At 44.8% G+C, this 20,155-nt stretch overlaps 1 protein-coding gene across 1 annotated transcript in view; it reads right to left on the bottom strand.

Moving 5' to 3' along the window:
- The window catches only part of LOC136124125 (PALM2-AKAP2 fusion protein), a 269,905-nt gene that overhangs the window by 134,187 nt on the left and 115,563 nt on the right, over positions 1-20,155 (bottom strand). Inside the window, exon 6 of the mRNA XM_065878539.1 lies at positions 1,507-1,592. Within this exon, the coding sequence (XP_065734611.1) occupies positions 1,507-1,518 (12 nt within the window). The 5' untranslated portion in view covers positions 1,519-1,592. The remainder of the gene's footprint in view (positions 1-1,506; positions 1,593-20,155) is intronic.

Below are 20,155 nucleotides of genomic sequence, written 5' to 3'. Positions count from 1 at the left end.
TTTTAAAGTATATAGTGTTCTTTCTTCTGAGTGGGTTCAGTTCTTACGAACAAAAAATCCTCTGTTCTTATAAAACATTCCCAGGTATTCAATAAAAGAAGACAGAAAGAGAGGTTGAGAATGACATCGAAATTGAATAGACCCAAATAAAACTTTAGTCAAGATCCTGGTGCCAAAGAGGTGCACATTGATTAAATAGTAACCTTATAAAATGGGACTTAAGCAAAACTTGTGTGTATCAGAATACACCATTTGCTTTTATATAACAAACTCTGCAGGTACACTAGCAACACATCTCAGAAACTAATTCTTAAAATGATGACAGATTGCAAAATAGCACATCAAAATCCATCAAATTCTATCAGCATCCACCCCTCTCTATCCAACATGGCCAAAGATTTCTCAAACTTTGCACGAGTAGCCAGCAACACACCAATACATCATTGCAATATATATCATTGTCTTGCAAATTCTCCTAACATAATTACAAGCAAACTTGCAGCATGTGATAATTATTATTTAGATTAGTTGACTCTTTTAACCAATCAAGCTACTTTCCCATCTTATAATACATTTCACTGTGGTATGTTTCTTTGCTTTCTCTAACATCTTTAATACAGATAACACAAGTTCAGCCATCACATTACAAAGGAAAGCTTGAATAAATTCATCCTGTATATTCTTTTGTACAGCCTCTAATTAAAAACCCAGGAGGGAAATCACTCTAGTGATATCTCAATATAAAAAAGGACAATACTTTTTGTTTTTCCAAGAAAATTTCATAAGTGGCATTTATTTAAATTCTAATCATTCAAGCAAAAATGTTAGAAAGCCCTCCCACCCCCAGCCTATGTTAAGTGAAACATAAACAGAATTCCAAGAGAGGAGGACCATTCCCTTGTGTCTATTCCAGTAATATAAGGGAAGTAGTTATGTCTGATATATTTTGCTACCGATTCCTTAATCTAGGCAATGATTACTAATTCATGCATTTAATTTGAACAATGATAATTAGGTTGATTTCCAGATGACTCATTTTGTAAACCTTTGGCCATTAGCATTCCAGGCAGAGTGGGCCATGTGCTGCCTTCCTGCTGACATCAGTGGAAATCTTGAGTCAAGATCAAAGCTACTTTATGCCTCTCTGACCTTTCTTCACAATGCACAGTGGGGCCTGGGTTTCTCAGCTCAGAATGTTCATATTTGCTTCACTGTCCCCACAGGGTCACCACTTACAGACAATCTACATGTAGATATTCACTGAAGATCCTACAACCGGTCCATTGGAAATCACAAGTCTTAGATTCTAGTTTTCAGGTGGCTTCCTAATCTGGATCCAAATTTCAGCAAATCTTATTCTGGTTGGCTCACCGAGGCTTCAGCGAACAGAGAGAGAACCCCAGTTGGGTGAGGGGCAGTGCTCATTTTGCCCCCAGACATCAGCCATACACTTACTTTCCTCTAGAGATGCACTTTGAGAATCACACTGGAGAAAGGATGCCTTACCTTGACAGTCATGTCTGCGCTGGACGTGTCTGTGGCTTTCGAGGTTATCGCATCTCCTGTTAGCACCACACTCTCCCACCCAACTCCTGAAAAAGAAAAATCAAAATGGTGCCATTTGAGCCAAGTGCGTTCAGCTGGTGTAGAGAGATCACTGTTTCGCAGCTTCCACGCCCATGTGACTTGAAAGGAAACCAATGATTACCCATAGTTTAACCGCCCGGCAGTTACCAGGAGAGCTTCCTTTCAGAGGTGTGGTCAGTCAGCACCTCCTGTTTTTATCTAATCTCCAAGTCTGGACTCATTATCTAAATCCTGTATTTTCTAAATAGTATTATTCCTAGTCCAGAGTGGAGAAGAGGTTAAAACGAACTCCTCCAGAATCCAGGCCTCATACTGAGGTCTTATTTGGAGCTTAAAGTGACCCCCCTAACACAGAAATCTGCACATCTGAATCCAATTCAACATCCAATAGCAATGACCTCAGATTATTCACTGTCCTAGATTCTACACAGCTGCTGGAAATAACTGAGACTTTACACTCACTTTTAAAATCTATATATATTTCTCCCCAAGTCTTAATGCCTGTTAGCTCCTTTTCTCTTAAGCTGTCAGACAGGCTCCAAGTGTGGACATCTGGCAAGATACAAGGTTTTGCTCTCTCCAACCTCAACAACAGAGATCAGCGGCTGGTGTTTGGAAATACCCATGATCACAGTACAGTAAAACGACACTAATTTAGATGCAATTATGTGTGTGAATGGAGGTGGAATGGTCTACAATAGTGAAAAGTTTGAAGTAATGACAAGTATATTTTTAAAAAACAATATTGAAAGTAAAGTCCTCTTCTTACAAGCTAAGAAGGCAATACTTAGCAGAGCTTCTCAGGGTCCACTTTAATACGCAGATAGAAATTTTATAATTGGTATAATAACTGCCTACTGGGATATAAGCGCTCATAGCTTAAAGTATTGAAAAGATTGTTTCCTTAAACAGACTAAAATTGTGTAATATTAATTTACATTATTGATTTTCTTGAATAATTTTCTCTAAGGGTAACTTGAGGGCAATATTCATGCCGGATCTGTGTGTATCACCCAAATTCCAAATTTCAACTGTCTAGCATTATGTTAAATGAGGACCGGCACATTTTCCTGTTTGCCACAGAGTAAATATTTTAGGCTCTGAGGTCAGACCACTTCTGTTGCAGCTTCTCAAGCTGCCATTATAGAGGAAAGCAGCCAAGATAACATAAAAACAAATGGACACAGCTGGGTTCCAATAAAACTTTACTTACAAAAACAGGCGCTGGGCTGTTTTGGCTCATGAGACGTGCTTTACCAGCCTCTGTGCTAAATCAAGAAACCAGAGATGTGTCCAGGAAAGACTGTGATACTTCAGCATTTTTCTAAGGATCAACTGGACAAATCAGGTGGTGAAACTATAACAACTGTTTGCAATTACATGGCACTTTAAATAAACTAATAGGAGATTAATTAAATGTTAATACATTAGCACTGGTTGCATTGCCTTGTTTTATATTCTGAATGCTTGAGAGCCTCATTTCACAGGAAATACGCACAATGGATTACTCAAGATCCATGGGCTATAATTTATTGCAAAGTACAAATAATTGTCTCTCACTGGGTTGTAAAAATTGGGTCAGAGAAGTTTGATGACTTGCCCTACAATTTCCTCTCAGGGAGGTTGTGGGCTTTGTCTTAAATGCACGTTTCTGGGAAAGAAATCTTTGCTCCCACATGAATAGATTATTTCCCAGACACATCTTGCATTTAACTAAAGCCCCTCCTGGTTTAAGCCACTGTTGGTGCCTGTTGGATCTGGCTGGCAGAGACATACAGATGTTGGGCATGATGGACAAATATATGATATTTAATTACGGAATCATTTGAATTATTGTTCAGCAAATACTCGGTCCCCTTCTCTCCCACTGTGGGAGAAACTGTCTTCCCTGTCCTACTGATGTTTGCTTTGACCAATGGGATTTTAGTGGATATCATGCAAGCAAAGGTTTGAAATGGGTTTGTGTGGTGATGTTTGTCCTCTTGCACTTCTGCTCTAGCATGAGAAGGACATGTCCCAGTTGGCCTGCAAGGAAATGAGAGTCATGGGGACCAGACTTGGACCCAATCCACACCTTGCAGCTAAGCCAAGTGTAGATCAGCCAACCCCTAGCCCAATTGCATATGCATGACAATAAAAGTGACTGAGTTTGGGGATGATTTGTCAAGCAACGTTATTGTAACAATAGCTAATAGATGCAATCTATAACGAAAATCATAGATGAAAATCATTTTGGATAAAGTATTTCATTTTTAACTATGCAAATATAATTCCCTTTGTTGCATAAAATTCATTTACAAGTATTAATTCCCATCTCTCTCTATATATTATATCTCACTTTGGGAAGAATCTTTTCTCTGCTATAATCATTCCTTTCATAAGCAGTACTATCTTTATGAAAGGATATATGGCCACAAGAAAGAGCTACGAGACAAAAATATATGTGTATTCTCAGAATTTTAGCCTGCAGTCAAGAAACCACTTCAGAATTCATGGCAAGCGTGAGAGAAAACAGATATAACATTTCAACTTAAAAATGTTATTAATCCTGATAATAAGTTGTGACGACAGAAAAATGTTACTTTAAAAGAGAGAAGCAAAATTCCTTCCAGGTAGAAAGCTGTTTTTGGAGAACAAAGCAACTTTACGAGCCATTTGAGTATGAAAAGGTGGAAGGAAAAGAAAAATGGAAGAGGTCCATTTAGAAGAAGGAGAGTAGCTGAAAAATGCTGGAACAAGAGTTGGCAGTAAGAAATTCCCAGGGGGTGATAAAAAGGACTTTTGAGAACAGTGGTGTTTTAAAAATCAATCTTAAATTATTCATCATGCTGTGTCAGGATGTAATTCTCCTCTTACTCTCATACCTTCAGAGAAGATCTGTCTTTCACCATTGTGTTCTATTGGTGTTGTTGACTGGAAATTAATAAGGTCCCACATTTGGACCTCAGGGTAGAGAGAAGAGAGCAGCCATCTGTACATGGGAGCTCCCTGCAAAAGTGGAGTCTGAGAAGGACATGATAATAAGACTCTTGGAGAGGGTACTAGACCCGCACACTACACCTGATAGGGCTACGGGTCAATTTTCTTTCATAACCAATGTACAAGAGATCCTCCCATTTTGCAGACTTGAAGATGCAAGATGACTGACATGTCTTTATTGAATGATGCTTAAACATGTAAAAAAGCCACTTCTATTTCCAAAATAGTGATTGTACCACACGTGGGTAGGGGGGTAGCTTAGATTGTTTGTTTGAGATTCCTTCAGTGCTAGGATATTATCAACAACTTTCAATGTTGATTTTTATCAACATACATATATAATTTGATACATAATATAGAACATATATATTTCACATATATTTCTACCTACTGTACTTTCAAATAACCACTTTTATATCCCCCCTTCTCCCTTTGCTCAACCCCTTATTTATAACTTTTTTGAGAAAATATATTTTATATTATTTCTACAATCCCTAGCAATACTACTACTATCTTAATTACATTTTTAAAAGACTGGATCAAACCTTCAGGAAAAAAATAACTTCTCTCTCCCAGAAGAAAATAAGTTTGCATTTCCCTGTAGTGGAAAAATTGAGACCCGTCTACTTGTAGCTGAGGGATGCTTATGAATACTCCATCAGGGACAGTTTTATGAAGATCTTGCAGGAATAAATCAAATCCACCATGAATTTGTCGCTGTTCCTTTTTATACACCTCCTTACTTAGCTACACAGTCAGATAAATACATCCCTTTGCCCAAGCTTCCCGTTCCCTGGCGTCCACATCCCTGGGTCTCTGTTCCCAGGGCACACTCTACTGATTGGCTTGGCCACTCTCTCTATCGATTTCTGTTGGGAATAATATGTGTGCGGTTGACAGGGCAGTGCAAGCAAAAGGAAGGAGGCTGGGCTCAACCCTGGCTGGAGAAGCCAGGGGCATACCTGAGGACCAGCAAGGAGAGGGTTTGAGCTGGTAGCAGGTAGCCACGAGGTCTTGAGCAGGGTAAACTATAGGCAAGCTGATTCTGTGCGTTTGAACAAAGGGACTAGACTGAACAGTGGAGAGGGCGAGCAAACTAAGGAGGCAGGCTTGGTGGGGAAGCAACTGATGGCATCCCAGGAAACACTGGGTGACTTCCTTAGTTCTGATCCTGGCTAGTACTAAAAATAAATAAAAATTAAGGGTCCAAGGCTTAGAGGGAGAGGGTAGAACTGCACGGGAGGATGCTAATTGTACCCAGACGCCCTGGAATCACCATGTGTCACGAGGTGAAAGCAGATTAAGAAAGAGAGGAAGACAGGTCAGCATGGACTCTTATGTGCAAGAGAATGGACCTTTGCTCTAGCCCATCTGTCCACACAGATTCTAGACAGATCGTTGGACAAAGTGGGTGGCCAAGGTGGTCATTAGTGCTGTTCACCAAAGGCTCCTGGTTCCTTCCTCTCATGGACACGTAACAGGATTTCACTTCCTGGCCCCCTTAGAGTTGGGGAGGTCATGTGACTAGCTCTGGCTGATAAGTGTGGGCAGCAGTAGCATGGATCACTTCCGGCCGGAGCATTTAACTGCTGATGGACGACCCTCCAGGGTACCCTTCCCCTCCACCACGGTGAATGGCAATGTTCTAGACAGTGGCGATTCTACTGGCCTAAGGCCCAGCCGAGAGGGTAACACAAAGCACAGACACAGCCAGCCCACAATAGCCATGTAACATGAATGAGAACTAAACCTTTATTATTTTAAGCCAAAGGATTGGGGCTGTTTATTACAGTAGCATAACATAGCCCAGCCTTAGGAAAGGAAGGAGCCCTTCCAGACCCGCCATCCCCATCGACCTCCAGTTCCCATTACAGAGAGTTCTTCGGACAAATCTGTATCTATCCTCTAAATACATTCTACCATTTAAATATCGTCTCCTCAACCAGGTTCTAATCGCCCATACTTTCTACTTCCTTGGGGGTCACTCTCTGATTCCACGGTGCCCCCGTGCTTATTGCACAGGTCGGTTGCATCTCACGAAGGATGTAGGTTCTAAAGACAAAAGGCACAAACCTGCAAGATCAAAACTGCCCTTGAGATATTCCAGCTCTGTCATATCATGTACTTACGGGAATCAAGATTCTCAGTGTAGAAGAAGATACAGATGTAATACAGAAAAAGTTCAGTAAAGCCATGTATTTGAATTGGAAATACCAGAATAAACACATGAGATGAGTTACATTTAAAAATTAGGGACTTCCCTGGTGGCGCAGTGGTTACGAATCTGTCTGCCAATACAGGGGACACGGGTTCGAGCCCTGGTCTGGGAAGATCCCACATGATGCGGAGCAACTAAGCCCATGCGCCACAACTACTGAGCCTGTGCTCTACAGCCCACGAGCCACAACTACTGAAGCCTGTGTGCCGCAACTACTGAAGTCCATGCGCCTAGAGTCCGTGCTTCACAACAAGAGAAGCCACCACAACGAGAAGCCCACATGCAGCAACGAAGACCCAACACAGCCACAAATAAACAAATAAATAATAAAAATTAAAATTAGGGCTTCCCTGGTGGCACAGTGGTTGAGAGTCCACCTGCCGATGCAGGGGACACGGGTTCGTGCCCTGGTCCAGGAGGATCCCACATGCTGCGGAGCGGCTGGGCCTGTGAACCATGGCCGCTGAGCCTGCACGTCCGGAGCCTGTGCTCCGCAATGGGAGAGGCCACAGCGGTGAGAGGCCCGCGTACAGCAAAAATAAATAAATAAATAAAAAATTAAAATTAAATGTGTGTATGGATACATGTAAAAAAAAAACCAAAAAACTGCCCTTGAAAATTCCTCAAATCTCCCATACTGTCCAATTAGCACCGTACTTCAGAAAGCCCAACAGAGCCACTTTTGCTCCAGCTTTGGAACAGACCATTTCTCCTGTTAAGTACCAGATGATGCTGTTGGCTTGTACTAAGGATCACGTTGTACAAAACAATACAGATCTTGAAACCAGGATTTCTCTGTGTTTGAAGATGCTCAGAATATGAGAGATAGAAGGAGCTAAGACTGACAGCTGGAACAGCAGAAGAATACCTCCCTTGTCATCCTCTTACTGGGGTGTATGATTGACAGTGCTTTTAGCCAAAGGTAATCAAAAGCCTATTTAATAAAGGCTTAAACAACAGAGGATAGACTGGCTCATGTCACAAGAAGTCCCAAGGTAGTTTGGTTGCAGAGGTAGTTAATTCAATGGCTCCATGGCCTCACGGCCTTAGTTTGACCTCTCTGCAATGCTCTTGACTCTCCTCTGGGGTCCCAAGATGGACACAGCAGTTCCATGTGTCACAAAAACATCCAGTAGCACAAGAAGGGAGGAGTTAATACGCCTTCCACAGAAGCACCCTCCTCTCACACCCAAGCCGACCCCCAAAGTCTCACTGGTCAGAAACAGAGCATAAGTCTATTCCTAACCCAACCATGGAAAAAGGGAATGGAATTATCAAAACTGGCTTGGAGCTAATGAATCAAGATTTACCCTCTGGGTCGGTGAGGGTCTCAGCCTTCTCTGAGCACATGGCCACCTGGAGGATAAACAGAGGGACAAAACAAGATCTCGGCAGGCAAAAAAGAAGGGGACAGGTTGGTGGCTGTCAGACAAGCACCAGTAGGGTCTGTCACAAGAGGACGGGCACATAGATTGGAATAGCAGGCAGGATCCCTGACAGTTTTAAAATTTCTATTTTTCTTCTTCCTCTCATTACTTTAGTTAAAAATACACAGTCGAATTCGTGTAAGTACAATACACAGATGATGCCGGGACTCAGCCCTGCCTTCCAGCGCCAGCTCCTCAGGGTGACGGTGTCTTAGCCCTAGGGTGACGTTTCCACCTGCTCCCTCCGCTGTGAACTCAGCCCTGAGCATTAGCCCCGCCTATTGGGCCTGAGCAGGGAAAGCCCTTCAGTGTGTCTGTCTGACGGCATTTGCTCATCCATGCTGCCTTAGAGGGCCCTTATCAACTAGCTTTTAAGCACCTGTGGGCAGGGAGTGGGCCTGATACCCAGTTAGTCTCCCCCCAGTGGCTGTTAAATGAGCAGCGTTAGCTCGAGGCAGCCAGGTTTGAGGGGTAGAAGCTTCAGAGTGGGGCCTGGGTAAGAGCAGACAGTGCACAAAGGAGAAAAGAGAAACACAAAGGCGCTGGTAATGAGATAGGCTGGGACCCGGGACCCTAACCAGAGTGCTCGCACCTGGACAGACATCTCCTCCTGCAACAGAATACACAGAAACGATAAGCAACGAAAAATGACTGCACGCATGTGCAGTTGGGGCGATTACGGACAATAAGATACAGAAAGGCCACGAACCAACAGCCATTTCTGAGGTGCCTGGAGCAAACACAGGGTACTGTGCGTGATCCCTGCACACAGCACCACCAAGGGCGGGGGCAGACCACCTAAGCCTTGCCTCCTGCCCAACCCACGGACCTGCCCCTGTTGTTACCCTGTTTAAGGACCCAAGCACCTCCTCTCAGGGAGCGAGCAAAGGCACCTGTTCCTTGTTTTCGCTCCCTCGTGCAGCATGAGTCCCGATAACGCCTTGCCTGCGATTCTCATCTGGCCTCTAATCAATTTCTATCGATGAAAGAGTCCAAGGGCCTGGGTTGGTAACAGCAACAGTCCCACTTGTGAGCTGATTCACTCTAGATGCTGAAGAAACAGACTGTGATTGGTCCTTTCCCCCAGAGCCAGGCAAGACCAGGTGGCTCTGGACACTTGCCATCAAACCACTGGAGGTGCAGTCAGCGGACATAAAACATCTGGGTGGTGAGACCCTGTGTACCTTGAAGACGGGGCTGTCCCTTCACCGGCCACACCCCTATGCCCACCTCAGTCCTCAGTCAGCACAGTGAGGGCTGGCACATCATGGGGGATCCTTAAATATTTCCCTAACTGAATTGGAGTTGGAAGGGGCCTTAAGGCTGCCTGTGCTTCTTATCAGGACAAAAGGCTCTGTCATCTGAGGAGTACTCCTCAGCCTTCACATGGCCGTTTCCTGGTCACCTTCCTCACCACTTCACAAGGTCATGCTGCTGGGGCAGCTGGAATGGACCATCTTAAGAAGAGCTGAGCCACAAACAGGTTGGGGAGAAAAGATCCCAGATGATGCCCTACATAGCCCGGTTAAGGCAAGAACAGAGGACACAGTGGAGGGGCCATGGCTGGGAGTGGACCTTTTGTTTACTGGCACCTTGGTGGAGATTCTCAGGCGCTTCCAACCTTATTGCCTATCGTGGCTATTCTCTTCTTCGTCACGTCTCTGCCTCAGCCTTCATCGGTGCATTGACCTAGAAACAGCCACAGAACTACAAAGAAGTCTGGAGCCCAGGCTTTCATGTTTCAATGAGAAAACCAAGGGCCTGAGATGCAAAAGCATGTGTCAAGGCCCACAGAAAGTAGCTGCTAAGCTGGGTCTGACAGAGACAAGATTGCCTCATTTCCTAGACGAGGGTTCTTCCTGGGGCCCAAATTATATCAACCCCATTCTACAGACAAAAGATAGACCCATTGTGAAAATTTCATTGATCACAATGAAAAGAAAGGGGTTAGGGCCTGGGTCCCCCTGCGTCTAAACTCTCCTCCTCATCCAAGTCTTGGAATTGAGACTTGGCTAGATACTTCTCTTCCTTTTAATCGCCTTTCGCTCCCTTTGGGTTTGAACAATCTCACTTTGTTCTTGGAGGAGTTCTCAGCACGGTGGTCATTAAAACCTAGCGGAATTTCAGAACAATGATTTGCCTCTCAACACTTGGCTTTGGGAAACTCCACCCAAGGACTAGCTGATGGGACTTGCGTCCTCTGTATGGGAAGCCCCACCCAGGCGCTTGGAGGTGTAGGGCAGGATGTGACCCCACCCCGCTCACCCCACTCCAGGTGGTGGCTCATCCTTGCCTCTGAGCCCCAGCTTTCTCTTCCCTGGGTGGATGTAAAGACCAGGTCTTGGGGCCTCGAGAAGCAATGGTGGCAGGGGCACTTCTCCCTCTCTTGACTCCTGTTCCTGAGGAGAGCTCATCGGGGAAAAAGAAAAGTCCACCATTTGGATGAGTTATTGGAAATAACTTGAAATAATCCATTATTTCCATAACTGGAGATAATCCATTTCCTCAACCCTCAGGCCGTTGGACCCCCTCCCCCACCTACACTTCCTTGAATAAGGGAAGTCTGTCTGGGTGCCTCTCAGGGCAGATGTTTAGGGAGCTCAAAGATGCACAAAAATAAAACCTCAAGGTCTTGCCCAGTGTGCCCATGTCCTCTCCACTCCATTGCTCTCTCCACCAACATGGCCATGACCACACCAATCATGACAGCTAAACTGTACTGAGGATGTGCTATGGATCAAGGACTAGGTCTTCATGGGTATCATCTCATTCAATCCTCACACAATACAGGTACATGAGGCAGGTACAATATTACCCCCACTTTTCAGAGGAGAAAACTGAGGCTTAGAAAACTTAAAACTGAACTAGCAAGTGATGGAACCAAGATTTAATCCAAGCACTCTGACTTCAGAGGCTATCTGTCTAACCAGTACAATTTACTGCCACCCAGAAGAGCTTACTACCATCCCAAAGATTGTATTTCTTTTGTTTTCAGAGATAGGGGGACAGGAAGCTTGAGGACATATTGAAAAAAAACAAGATTTGCTGAGGAGAAGTTTTTCTTCCTGGAGGTTCCCATTCAAGATGGTTTCTGAGCTCACAAAGAGCAGATCAAATAAAGGCTTTGTGGTGGGGTCCCCGGAGAGATACAGAGCCACGGCTGGCACTGAACCCAACCCAGTGCAATTCAGCAAACGTTTACTAGGGGTTTACAGGGCCTCTCTGTGGCAGCGAGGATGGGGCAGTTGACCTTTCACACAGGAAGAGCTCCAAGGCACAGCCCTGTGGAATCCCACGACACTCTAGCTCTGCAGAGGCTGACCTGTGTGGCAGAACCTTAGAAAGATGGATGAGGATTAAGACGATGAAAGCACCTAGGACCCGTGAGCTCCACCTTGGGTTTAGACACCGCACAAAAACCCTGCGACAAACTCTGGGTGCTCTCAGAGGCAAGCGTGCAGAGAAGTGGAAACTTACAGCACCCTGGGCTGGAAAATAGTTTGCTGACTTTCTCCCTGTAAGCATGGGGTAGGAAGGTGTAACAGTAACAACAATGATGATAGCAGCTATTATTTCTTAAGTTCTTGTTATGTGCTCTTCGTTGTGCTATATTTAACATACATTATCTCACCAACACTCAAAAACCCCACACGAAGTAGGCCCTATTTTTTTTTCTATGTATACATACATTTATCTTTACTTACAAATGTCCATAATATAAATACACATGTACATACATACATATACATTTTTTTGGAGTATAGTTGCTTTACAATGGTGTGTTAGTTTCTGCTTTATAACAAAGTGAATCAGTTATACATACACATATGTTCCCATAGCTCTTCCCTCTTGCGTCTCCCGCCCTCCCACCCTCCCTATCCCACCCCTCAAGTAGGCCCTATTTTTTTTTTTTTTTGCATTACACGGGCCTCTCACCGTTGTGGCCTCTCCCGTTGCGGAGCACAGGCTACGGATGCGCAGGCTCAGCGGCCATGGCTCACGAGCCCAGCCACTCCACGGCATGTGGGATCTTCCCGGACCGGGGCACGAACCCGTGTCCCCTGCATCGGCAGGTGGACTCTCAACCACTGTGCCACCAGGGAAGCCCCTAAGCCAATTTTGAAAATGGTTTGTTTTGGCCTGCCCGAGCCAGTCCTCAGAAATTAAATCCTTTTTAGGCAACCATGCCCCTTGCAGCAAACTCAAGGGCCCCTACTCAGAGGTTAGAGAACTAACAGCTTAAAGCCTGGTTTACTCTCAAGTTAATCTGCAGATATTACCATTCGGGGGGCTCCGCCTCCATGTCCAATAAAGCATTCTGTTATAGTCTCCACAGCATCCCAACTATTAGATTTGCCGGCCTGATTTTACTAGGCTGGAAAGATATTTGATATTTAGCCCCTAAACATGTGATCTAAAATTAAATAATTAAATAACACAACACTGTAAATCAACTATACGTCAATAAAATTAAAAAATAAATAAATAAAACGGGCAAGAGAGTGAAAAAAATTAAATAAAAATCCAAGCCACCATCTTGGGTCCAGTTCCCATGCAAGGGAGATGCATTGACCTATTAATGATTAAAACAGCAGGTAGTGACATGGACATATTCAGGGTCGTTGGGCTCTTTGGAGGGTCAATCACCCAGCTGGCATGCTGTGACTTTCCCTCTCTTGGCTGTGAAAAGGGTGCCATGGACCGAAGGCACAGTGGAGAGCGTGGCCCTTGGGGACAGGAAGAAGCTGGGCTCTGCCAAGCTCCCCCACCTGACGCCCCCTCCCCAGCCTCACTGCCACTGCACCAGTTCAGGCTTCCAGAGGTCTCCCAACTCAGATGTGTCTTCTGTATCATCACCACTATTATTTTTCAGAAATGTAACTGTGGTTCCATCGCTCCCAGCCTTGACCTCCTTCCTTACATTTCCACTCTGTGCCAAGCACTGTGCTTGGGCTGGGGAGACCCAGTCCAGGCCCTCAGGAAGCTGGTCGTCTGCGAGGAGGTTTTCTCTGGGCAATCTGATTTCCAGCATCACTCTGTTCCCTCACTGTATGGGGCCTCCTCTGGCTGTGAGGCCAGGATGTTGTATTTCCGCCCTGAGTTCTAGGCGTCCTGCCAGTGCCTCCTCTCCTTCCCTTGGGGCGGGGGTGGGGAGCTGTGGTGGTGTCAGGTGACCCCTGGGAGCTCACTCAGCCATTCAGAAAACCCACCTGAATCAAGTAGAAGTATATAGGGGAGAATATTTTTAGAAAAGCCTCTGGAAAGTTCAGAAGGGTTCTTAGGGTCATCATTAGTCCAGAAGTTACAAATGGTGGCCCTTCTAGCTCGTAGGCATGCTTTGTCGAGTCTGCAAGGCTCTGTTGTTGCTTTAAATGATTTAGTTGCCAAGATTTAAAATTCATGACAATTTACGTGAACATCCAAACAAATATCTAGTTTCTCTTGAAAAAAATGAGAAGATTTGGCAAAACTAGGCCCAGTAGCCACCACGCTACATGGTAGCAACTGTCAAGATCTATGTATTGATAACTACCTTTATACATGAGATTTACCTGCTCTGAGGCCTCAGTCTCCATCACTCTCTATTGTTTTATTTGTGGGTTGACATCACTCACTAATGTTACCTGTCTGGCCCTTAATGGCATCTGAGTTTGCCATCCAGTCTGGTTTAATTCCCACAGTATCCCTCACGAGGAGGCTGAGTAAAGTTGTGAACTAATCCCATTTCAAATTCTTTTTTTTTTAAATTGATGTCTAGTTGATTTACAATGTTGTGTTAGTTTCAGGTATACAGCAAAGTGATTCAGTTACGCTCGGGAGTGCACACACACACACACACACACACACACACAGAGTTATTCTTTTTCAGATTATTTTCCATTACAGGTTATTACAAGATTTTGAATATAGTTCCCTGTGCTACACAGTGGGTCCTTCAGATTTTTTTCGAAGAAGATTTTTTTTTTTTTTTGTGGTACGCGGGCCTCTCACTGTTGTGGCCTCTCCCGTCGTGGAGCACAGGCTCCGGACGCGCAGGCTCAGCATCCATGGCTCACAGGCCCAGCCGCTCCGCGGCATGTGGGATCTTCCCGGACCGGGGCACGAACCCGTGTCCCCTGCATCGGCAGGCGGACTGTCAACCACTGCGCCACCAGGGGAGACCCTCGAAGAAGATTTTTTTGAAGTAGATTGAATTTAAACCATCAGTTGAAAAAATTGACTTGGCCAAAGCTGGTTAGTAACTCATTACTGAACTCAGGAGAACCACAGGACCATGGCAAGTTATCGCACCACTCTAAGCCTTAGTTCTCTTTACCTCACGGGTTTTTTTGTTGTTGTTGTTGTTGTATATTTTTTTGTTGTTGCTTTTTGGCTGCACAGCATGTGGGATCTTAGTTCCCCGACCAGGGATCAAACCCATGCTCCTTGTGTTGGAAGTGCAGAGTCCTAACCACTGGACCGCCAGGGAATTCCCGAAACCTCATAGGGTCTTGCTGTGGTTTAAATGAGCTAATACATGGCATTCCTCAGCTCACTGCCAGGAAGAGAGCAAGCACTCAATATATGTTAGTTATTACTATCATTGTTTTTATTCTGTGATGCCATAATGGCTTCCCTTTTACATAAATGGCTTCTAGGAATACGCAGCAGTGCAGACTGTGGCTAAGAAAAGTGTTGCCAGGAGAAATAGCAGATACCCAGATCTAAATCAAGGCTTCCAAAGTCTTTATATGGCTGCGGTCATAATTATCACTCCTGCTGGCTTGCTCAGTTAACTTTATCTTTTTCTACAAATACCAGTGATGATTTGGTCCCTTTCTTGCCCCCCAGATTATCATAGCTCTTAACTAGAAATTACTTTACCTACATGGGAATTTCTGTAGAAATGGGATTTTAGCAGATCTGTGGGCCTGCAGGTGGGGAGTCAGCTAGTCTGGTGTTATGGGCTGAACTGTGTTCCCCCAAATTCACTATTTTGAAGCCCTAAGCCCTAGTTCCTTAGAATGTGATTGTATTAGGAGTTAGGGTCTTTAAAGAGATTAAGTGAAAATGAGGCTGTCTGAGTGGGCCCTAATCCAATCTGACTGGTGTTCTTCTAAGAAGAGGGTATTTGGACACACAGAGAGACACCATGGGCGCACACAGAGAAGACAGTCCCCGCGAGCCAAGCAGAGAGGTCTCAGAATAAACCCAACCTGCTGACACCTTGATCGTGGACTTTAGCTTCCAGAACTGTGAGAGAATACCTTTCCGCTGTGTGGGCAGCCCTGGCAAATGAACCCACGTGGGTAACAGAGGGTCAGGGCACGAACCAGGAGAGCCCCTGATTCGCAGCTGATGGGTGTGGAGCAGCGGGCAACTCCCAGAAACGGGTCCACGGCAGGGCTTGGGATCAGAGAGGAGGAACAAGACCTGTGACGAAGGATGGGAATCAGGAGGCGGTCAGGATGGATCCCCGAGACACGGCCAGAGCCCTTGGCTAGGACGTTAAACGCTCTCAGCAGGCTGTTTGTGCATGTGTGTGTGAGGGCGGTGGTTTGTTTAAAGAGTTTTGAGTCTGAACTGCCACAGGGCTGAACGTGCTAAAGGCAGAAGAAAGAGCTCTCGATTAATTTTTTTTTTGTTTTTTGCGGTACGCGGGCCTCTCACTGTTGTGGCCTCTCCCGTTGCGGAGCACAGGCTCCGGACGCGCAGGCCCAGCGGCCATGGCTCATGGGCCCAGCCGCTCCGCGGCATGTGGGATCTTCCCAGACAGGGGCACGAACCCGTGTCCCCTGCATCGGCAGGCGGACTCTCAACCACTGCGCCACCAGGGAAGCCCTCAATTAATTTTTATATATTTTTTATAAGCCTGTGTTGTTTTCAATTCAAGAGTGCTTATGTGGCTGGAAACAAACAAGCCTGATGTTTCTCAAGTTTAAAAACCCATTTGGGAGTTTGGCTTGATCCACTACAGAAGTCTGGAAGCTAAAACTCAGATAACTGTTTGACCAGACTTTTGGGAGGCATCCATAACGCCACATCAGAGTATTTATATCCCGAAGTCTCCTTTCACTATCATGGGCAAATTTATCTACTGCTTTCCTGGACACAGATGAACATTTTTAAAGTATCCACAACTCAAAATGACACAGGCTCACTCTGGTGATTTGATATACGGTGGGGACAAAATTATTAGTGTGAGTTCCTCCCTTCTCCCCTCCCCTCCGCTGCTACAAGGAATCCAGTGTAGGCCGGCTCCATTTCTCTTCCTTTCTTGCCCTTAAAGGAGAGATCAGTATTTGCCAGCTCAGTAGCTGGGCATTTATAATTCGGAATTGGGGAAATAAGTAGGAAGAGACAAGCTGGAGAGGCATGAGGAAAAGGGAAAGGAAAACCAAAAGACAGATGTTAAGCTGTCTAGATTTTAGATAGGTAGGTAGGGGGATAGATAGATAGATTAATAGATAGATGGAGGAATGAACAGATGGATAGATAGGTAGGTAGGTAGATAGATAGAAAAATGGATGGATGGATGAATGATGGATAGATAGGCAGATGAATAAATAGATGGATGGATGGATAGATGGATGGATAGATGGATGGACAGGTAAAATCTAGGCAGCTTAGCATGTCTTTTGGTTTTTGCTTCTCTTTTTTTGCTGCCTCTCCAGCTTGTCTCTTCCTACTTATTTTCCCAATATCTATCTATCTACCTATCTATCATCTATCAAAAGATACCAGTGGTTTGAGGGAGGGAATGAAGGAATCATAGTGGACATCGCTGCTTTGTCCTCTCCAACACTGATTCCCTCTTATTATGCCAATGGCACCCCAATTTCCCTTTGGGGATGCTATCGTCCTCCATTCCTAGGCTGTGTGACTCCAGTGGGGCTACCTCCATTCCTCAGCTTCCTTCTTCAGGAGGTGAGCAGAGTCCTGACGATGAGTTTAGGATGAGCGTGTGACAAATGCAAGGGGACAGGGTCGGCCCAATGAGAGACAGCCCTGGGATTCCCCTTAGAACGCTGGAAAGGAGCACCTTTCCCAATGAATTTGCTAAACTGCTATGATCCAGCTTGGGGTTATGGGTGGCCATATAAGGAAAAAGCTTTCCAGAAGACGAAGCCAGCAGAGAGGAAAGCAAAGCTGAGAAATGGAGTCCAAGTCAAAAAAACGACTCCTGGGGCTTCCCTGGTGGCGCAGTGGTTGAGAGTCCGCCTGCCGATGCGGGGGACGTGGGTTCATGCCCCGGTCCGGGAATATCCCACATGCCGCGGAGCGGCTGGGCCCGTCAGCCATGGCCGCTGTTCCTGCGCGTCCGGAGCCTGTGCTCCGCAATGGGAGAGGCCACAACAGTGAGAGGCCCGCATACTGCAAAAAAAAAAAAGAGCGACTCCTGGATTTTGTGATTTTTGAGAAAATAGAATCTTTTCTTGGAACATTTACGTAGGATTCTATCATGTACAACTCAAAGAGTGCTGACTAAAACAGAGACTCAGAGAGAAGCAGCTGCAGGGGATGGAAAAAGGGATCGCTACTGATGTTCTTCGAGAATTAAAAGTAAAGACTGGAATCCTTTTGAACGATATTTGGAAGCTGGACTGGGTCTCTGTACATGTGACCTTTCACCAAGACCAGACCAAGGTGGTCTCCGGACTTAGTACAGCCCTTTACGACAGGACTGGTAGAATTAGGAAATGTCAGGGTTGGAAGAAGATACTAGAAGCCATCTAGTCCTGTTCTCTATTCAGTGCTGAAAACTCCCTAAGCATCTTGAAAAACAACTCGCTCTGATTCTATTTGCACACTTCCAGGGATAAAGAACTTACTCCCACCGAGATGGCTTGTTATGGGTTGTATTGTGCTCTCTCCAAAATATGTTGAAGTCTTAACCCCCAGCATGTCCCAATATGACCTTATATATGAAATAGGGCCTTTGAAGACATAACCAAGCTAGGATGAGTCACTGGCCTGGGCCCTAATCCAATGTGACTGATGTCCTTACAAGAAAAGAGACGTGGGCTTCCCTGGTGGCGCGGTGGTTAAGAATCCGCCTGCCAGTGCAGGGGACACGGGTTCGAGCCCTGGTCCGGGAAGATCCCACATGCTGCAGAGCAACTAAGCCTGTGTGCCACAACTACTGAGCCTGAGCTCTAGAGCCCGCAAGCCAGAACTACTGAGCTGTCTGCCACAACTACTGAAGCCCACGTGCCTAGAGCCTGTGCTCTGCAACAAGAGAAGCCACTGCAATGAGAAGCCTGCGCACCACAACGAAGAATAGTCAAAGCTTGCTGCAACTAGAGAAAAGCCCGTGCGTAGCGACGAAGACCCAACGCAGCCAAAATAAATAAATAAATTAATTAAATTTTTAAAAAAGAAAGAAAAGAGACACAGACGCAGAGCAGAAGGCCACGTGAAGATGGAGACAGAGACTAGAGTGATGCAGCCACAAACTCAGGAATGCCTGGGGCCACCAGAAGCTGGGAGAGGCTGGGAAGGATCTACCCCTAAAGACATCAGGGAGAGCAAAGCCTTGACAACACCTTGATTTTGGACTTCTAGCCTCCAGCACCATGAGAGAATACATTTCAACCCAGGAAAAAAACAGGGTTGTTTTAAGCCACCCAGTTTGTGGTATTTTGTTATAGCAGCCTTAGGAAACGAATACACAGCTCATTCCATTTTTAGCAAGTTTCATGTCAGAATGTACTTCTTGATATTGAGCTAAAATTTAACTCTACGCAACTACTGGCCACAGTTCAGCTTTCTGGAGTCAAACACGTGTCTGTTTTTTCCTCTACGAAACAAGGTATATTCTAGGCTGCAATTAGGTCCCGACTGAGACGTCTCTTCATTTTTGTTTCTAGGCCATTCACAACCTGGTGGCTCTCAGAGCCTGGTATGGGTAAAGCTTCCAGTCACATGCTGCTTTTCAGTGGTCACCACCTATATGATTCAAGCCAACCTCAGTGTCTTCTTCGAGATGTGAGCTAAAAAGGCTTTGGGTTGGACCACAAACCACTACTAGGGGTGGTAGTGGCTACTTCTGAGAATCCTACAAAGTGACACCTTTTCATTCATAATTTTAAATAAATATGGTGATGGTTAGCACTATAATGAAAATCTGTTAGAGGAGAAAGCAAAATCATGAAACATAGAGAGAAGGTTATGAAAAGGCAGCATTGAAAATATATCCTGGCTTACAAAAAAAAAGAATGAAACAATGCCATCTGCAGCAACACGGATGGATCTAGAGATTATCATACTAAGTGAAGTCAGTCAGACCGAGAAAGATGAGTATCATTTGATATCACTGAATATAAAAAGATATACAAACAAACTTATTTACAAAACAGAAACAGACTCACAGACACAGAGAACAAACTTACGGTTACCGAAAGAAAAAGGACGGGGAGGGGAGAGAAGAATAAATTAGAAGTTTGGGACTAACATATATACACTACTATGTATAAAATAGGTAAACAACAAGGACCTACTCTATAGCACAGGGAACTCTACTCAATATCTTGTAATAACCGATAATGGAAAAGAACATGAAAAAGAATAGCTATATACATGTATAACTGAATCACTGCTGTACCCTTGAAACTAATACATCATAAATTAAATTCATCAAAAAGAGTCATGTACCAAAATGTTCACTGCAGCTACAATAGCCAGGAGATGGAAGCAACTTAAGTGTCCATCATCAGATGAATGGATAAAGAAGATGTGGCACATATATACAATGGAATATTACTCAGGCATAAAAAGAAACAAAATTGAGCTATTTGTAGTGAGGTGGATGGACCCAGAGTCTGTCATACAGAGTGAAGTAAGTCAGAAAGAGAAAAACAAATACCATATGCTAACACATATATATGGAATCTAAGGAAAAAAAAAAAAGGTCATAAAGAACCTAGGGGTAAGACAGGAATAAAGACACAGACCTACTAGAGAA

Source organism: Phocoena phocoena, chromosome 6 (genome assembly GCF_963924675.1).
Source record: "Phocoena phocoena chromosome 6, mPhoPho1.1, whole genome shotgun sequence".
In the NCBI taxonomy this organism is placed as follows: Eukaryota; Metazoa; Chordata; class Mammalia; order Artiodactyla; family Phocoenidae; genus Phocoena; species Phocoena phocoena.
This window is presented reverse-complemented; position numbering and strand designations above follow the sequence as displayed.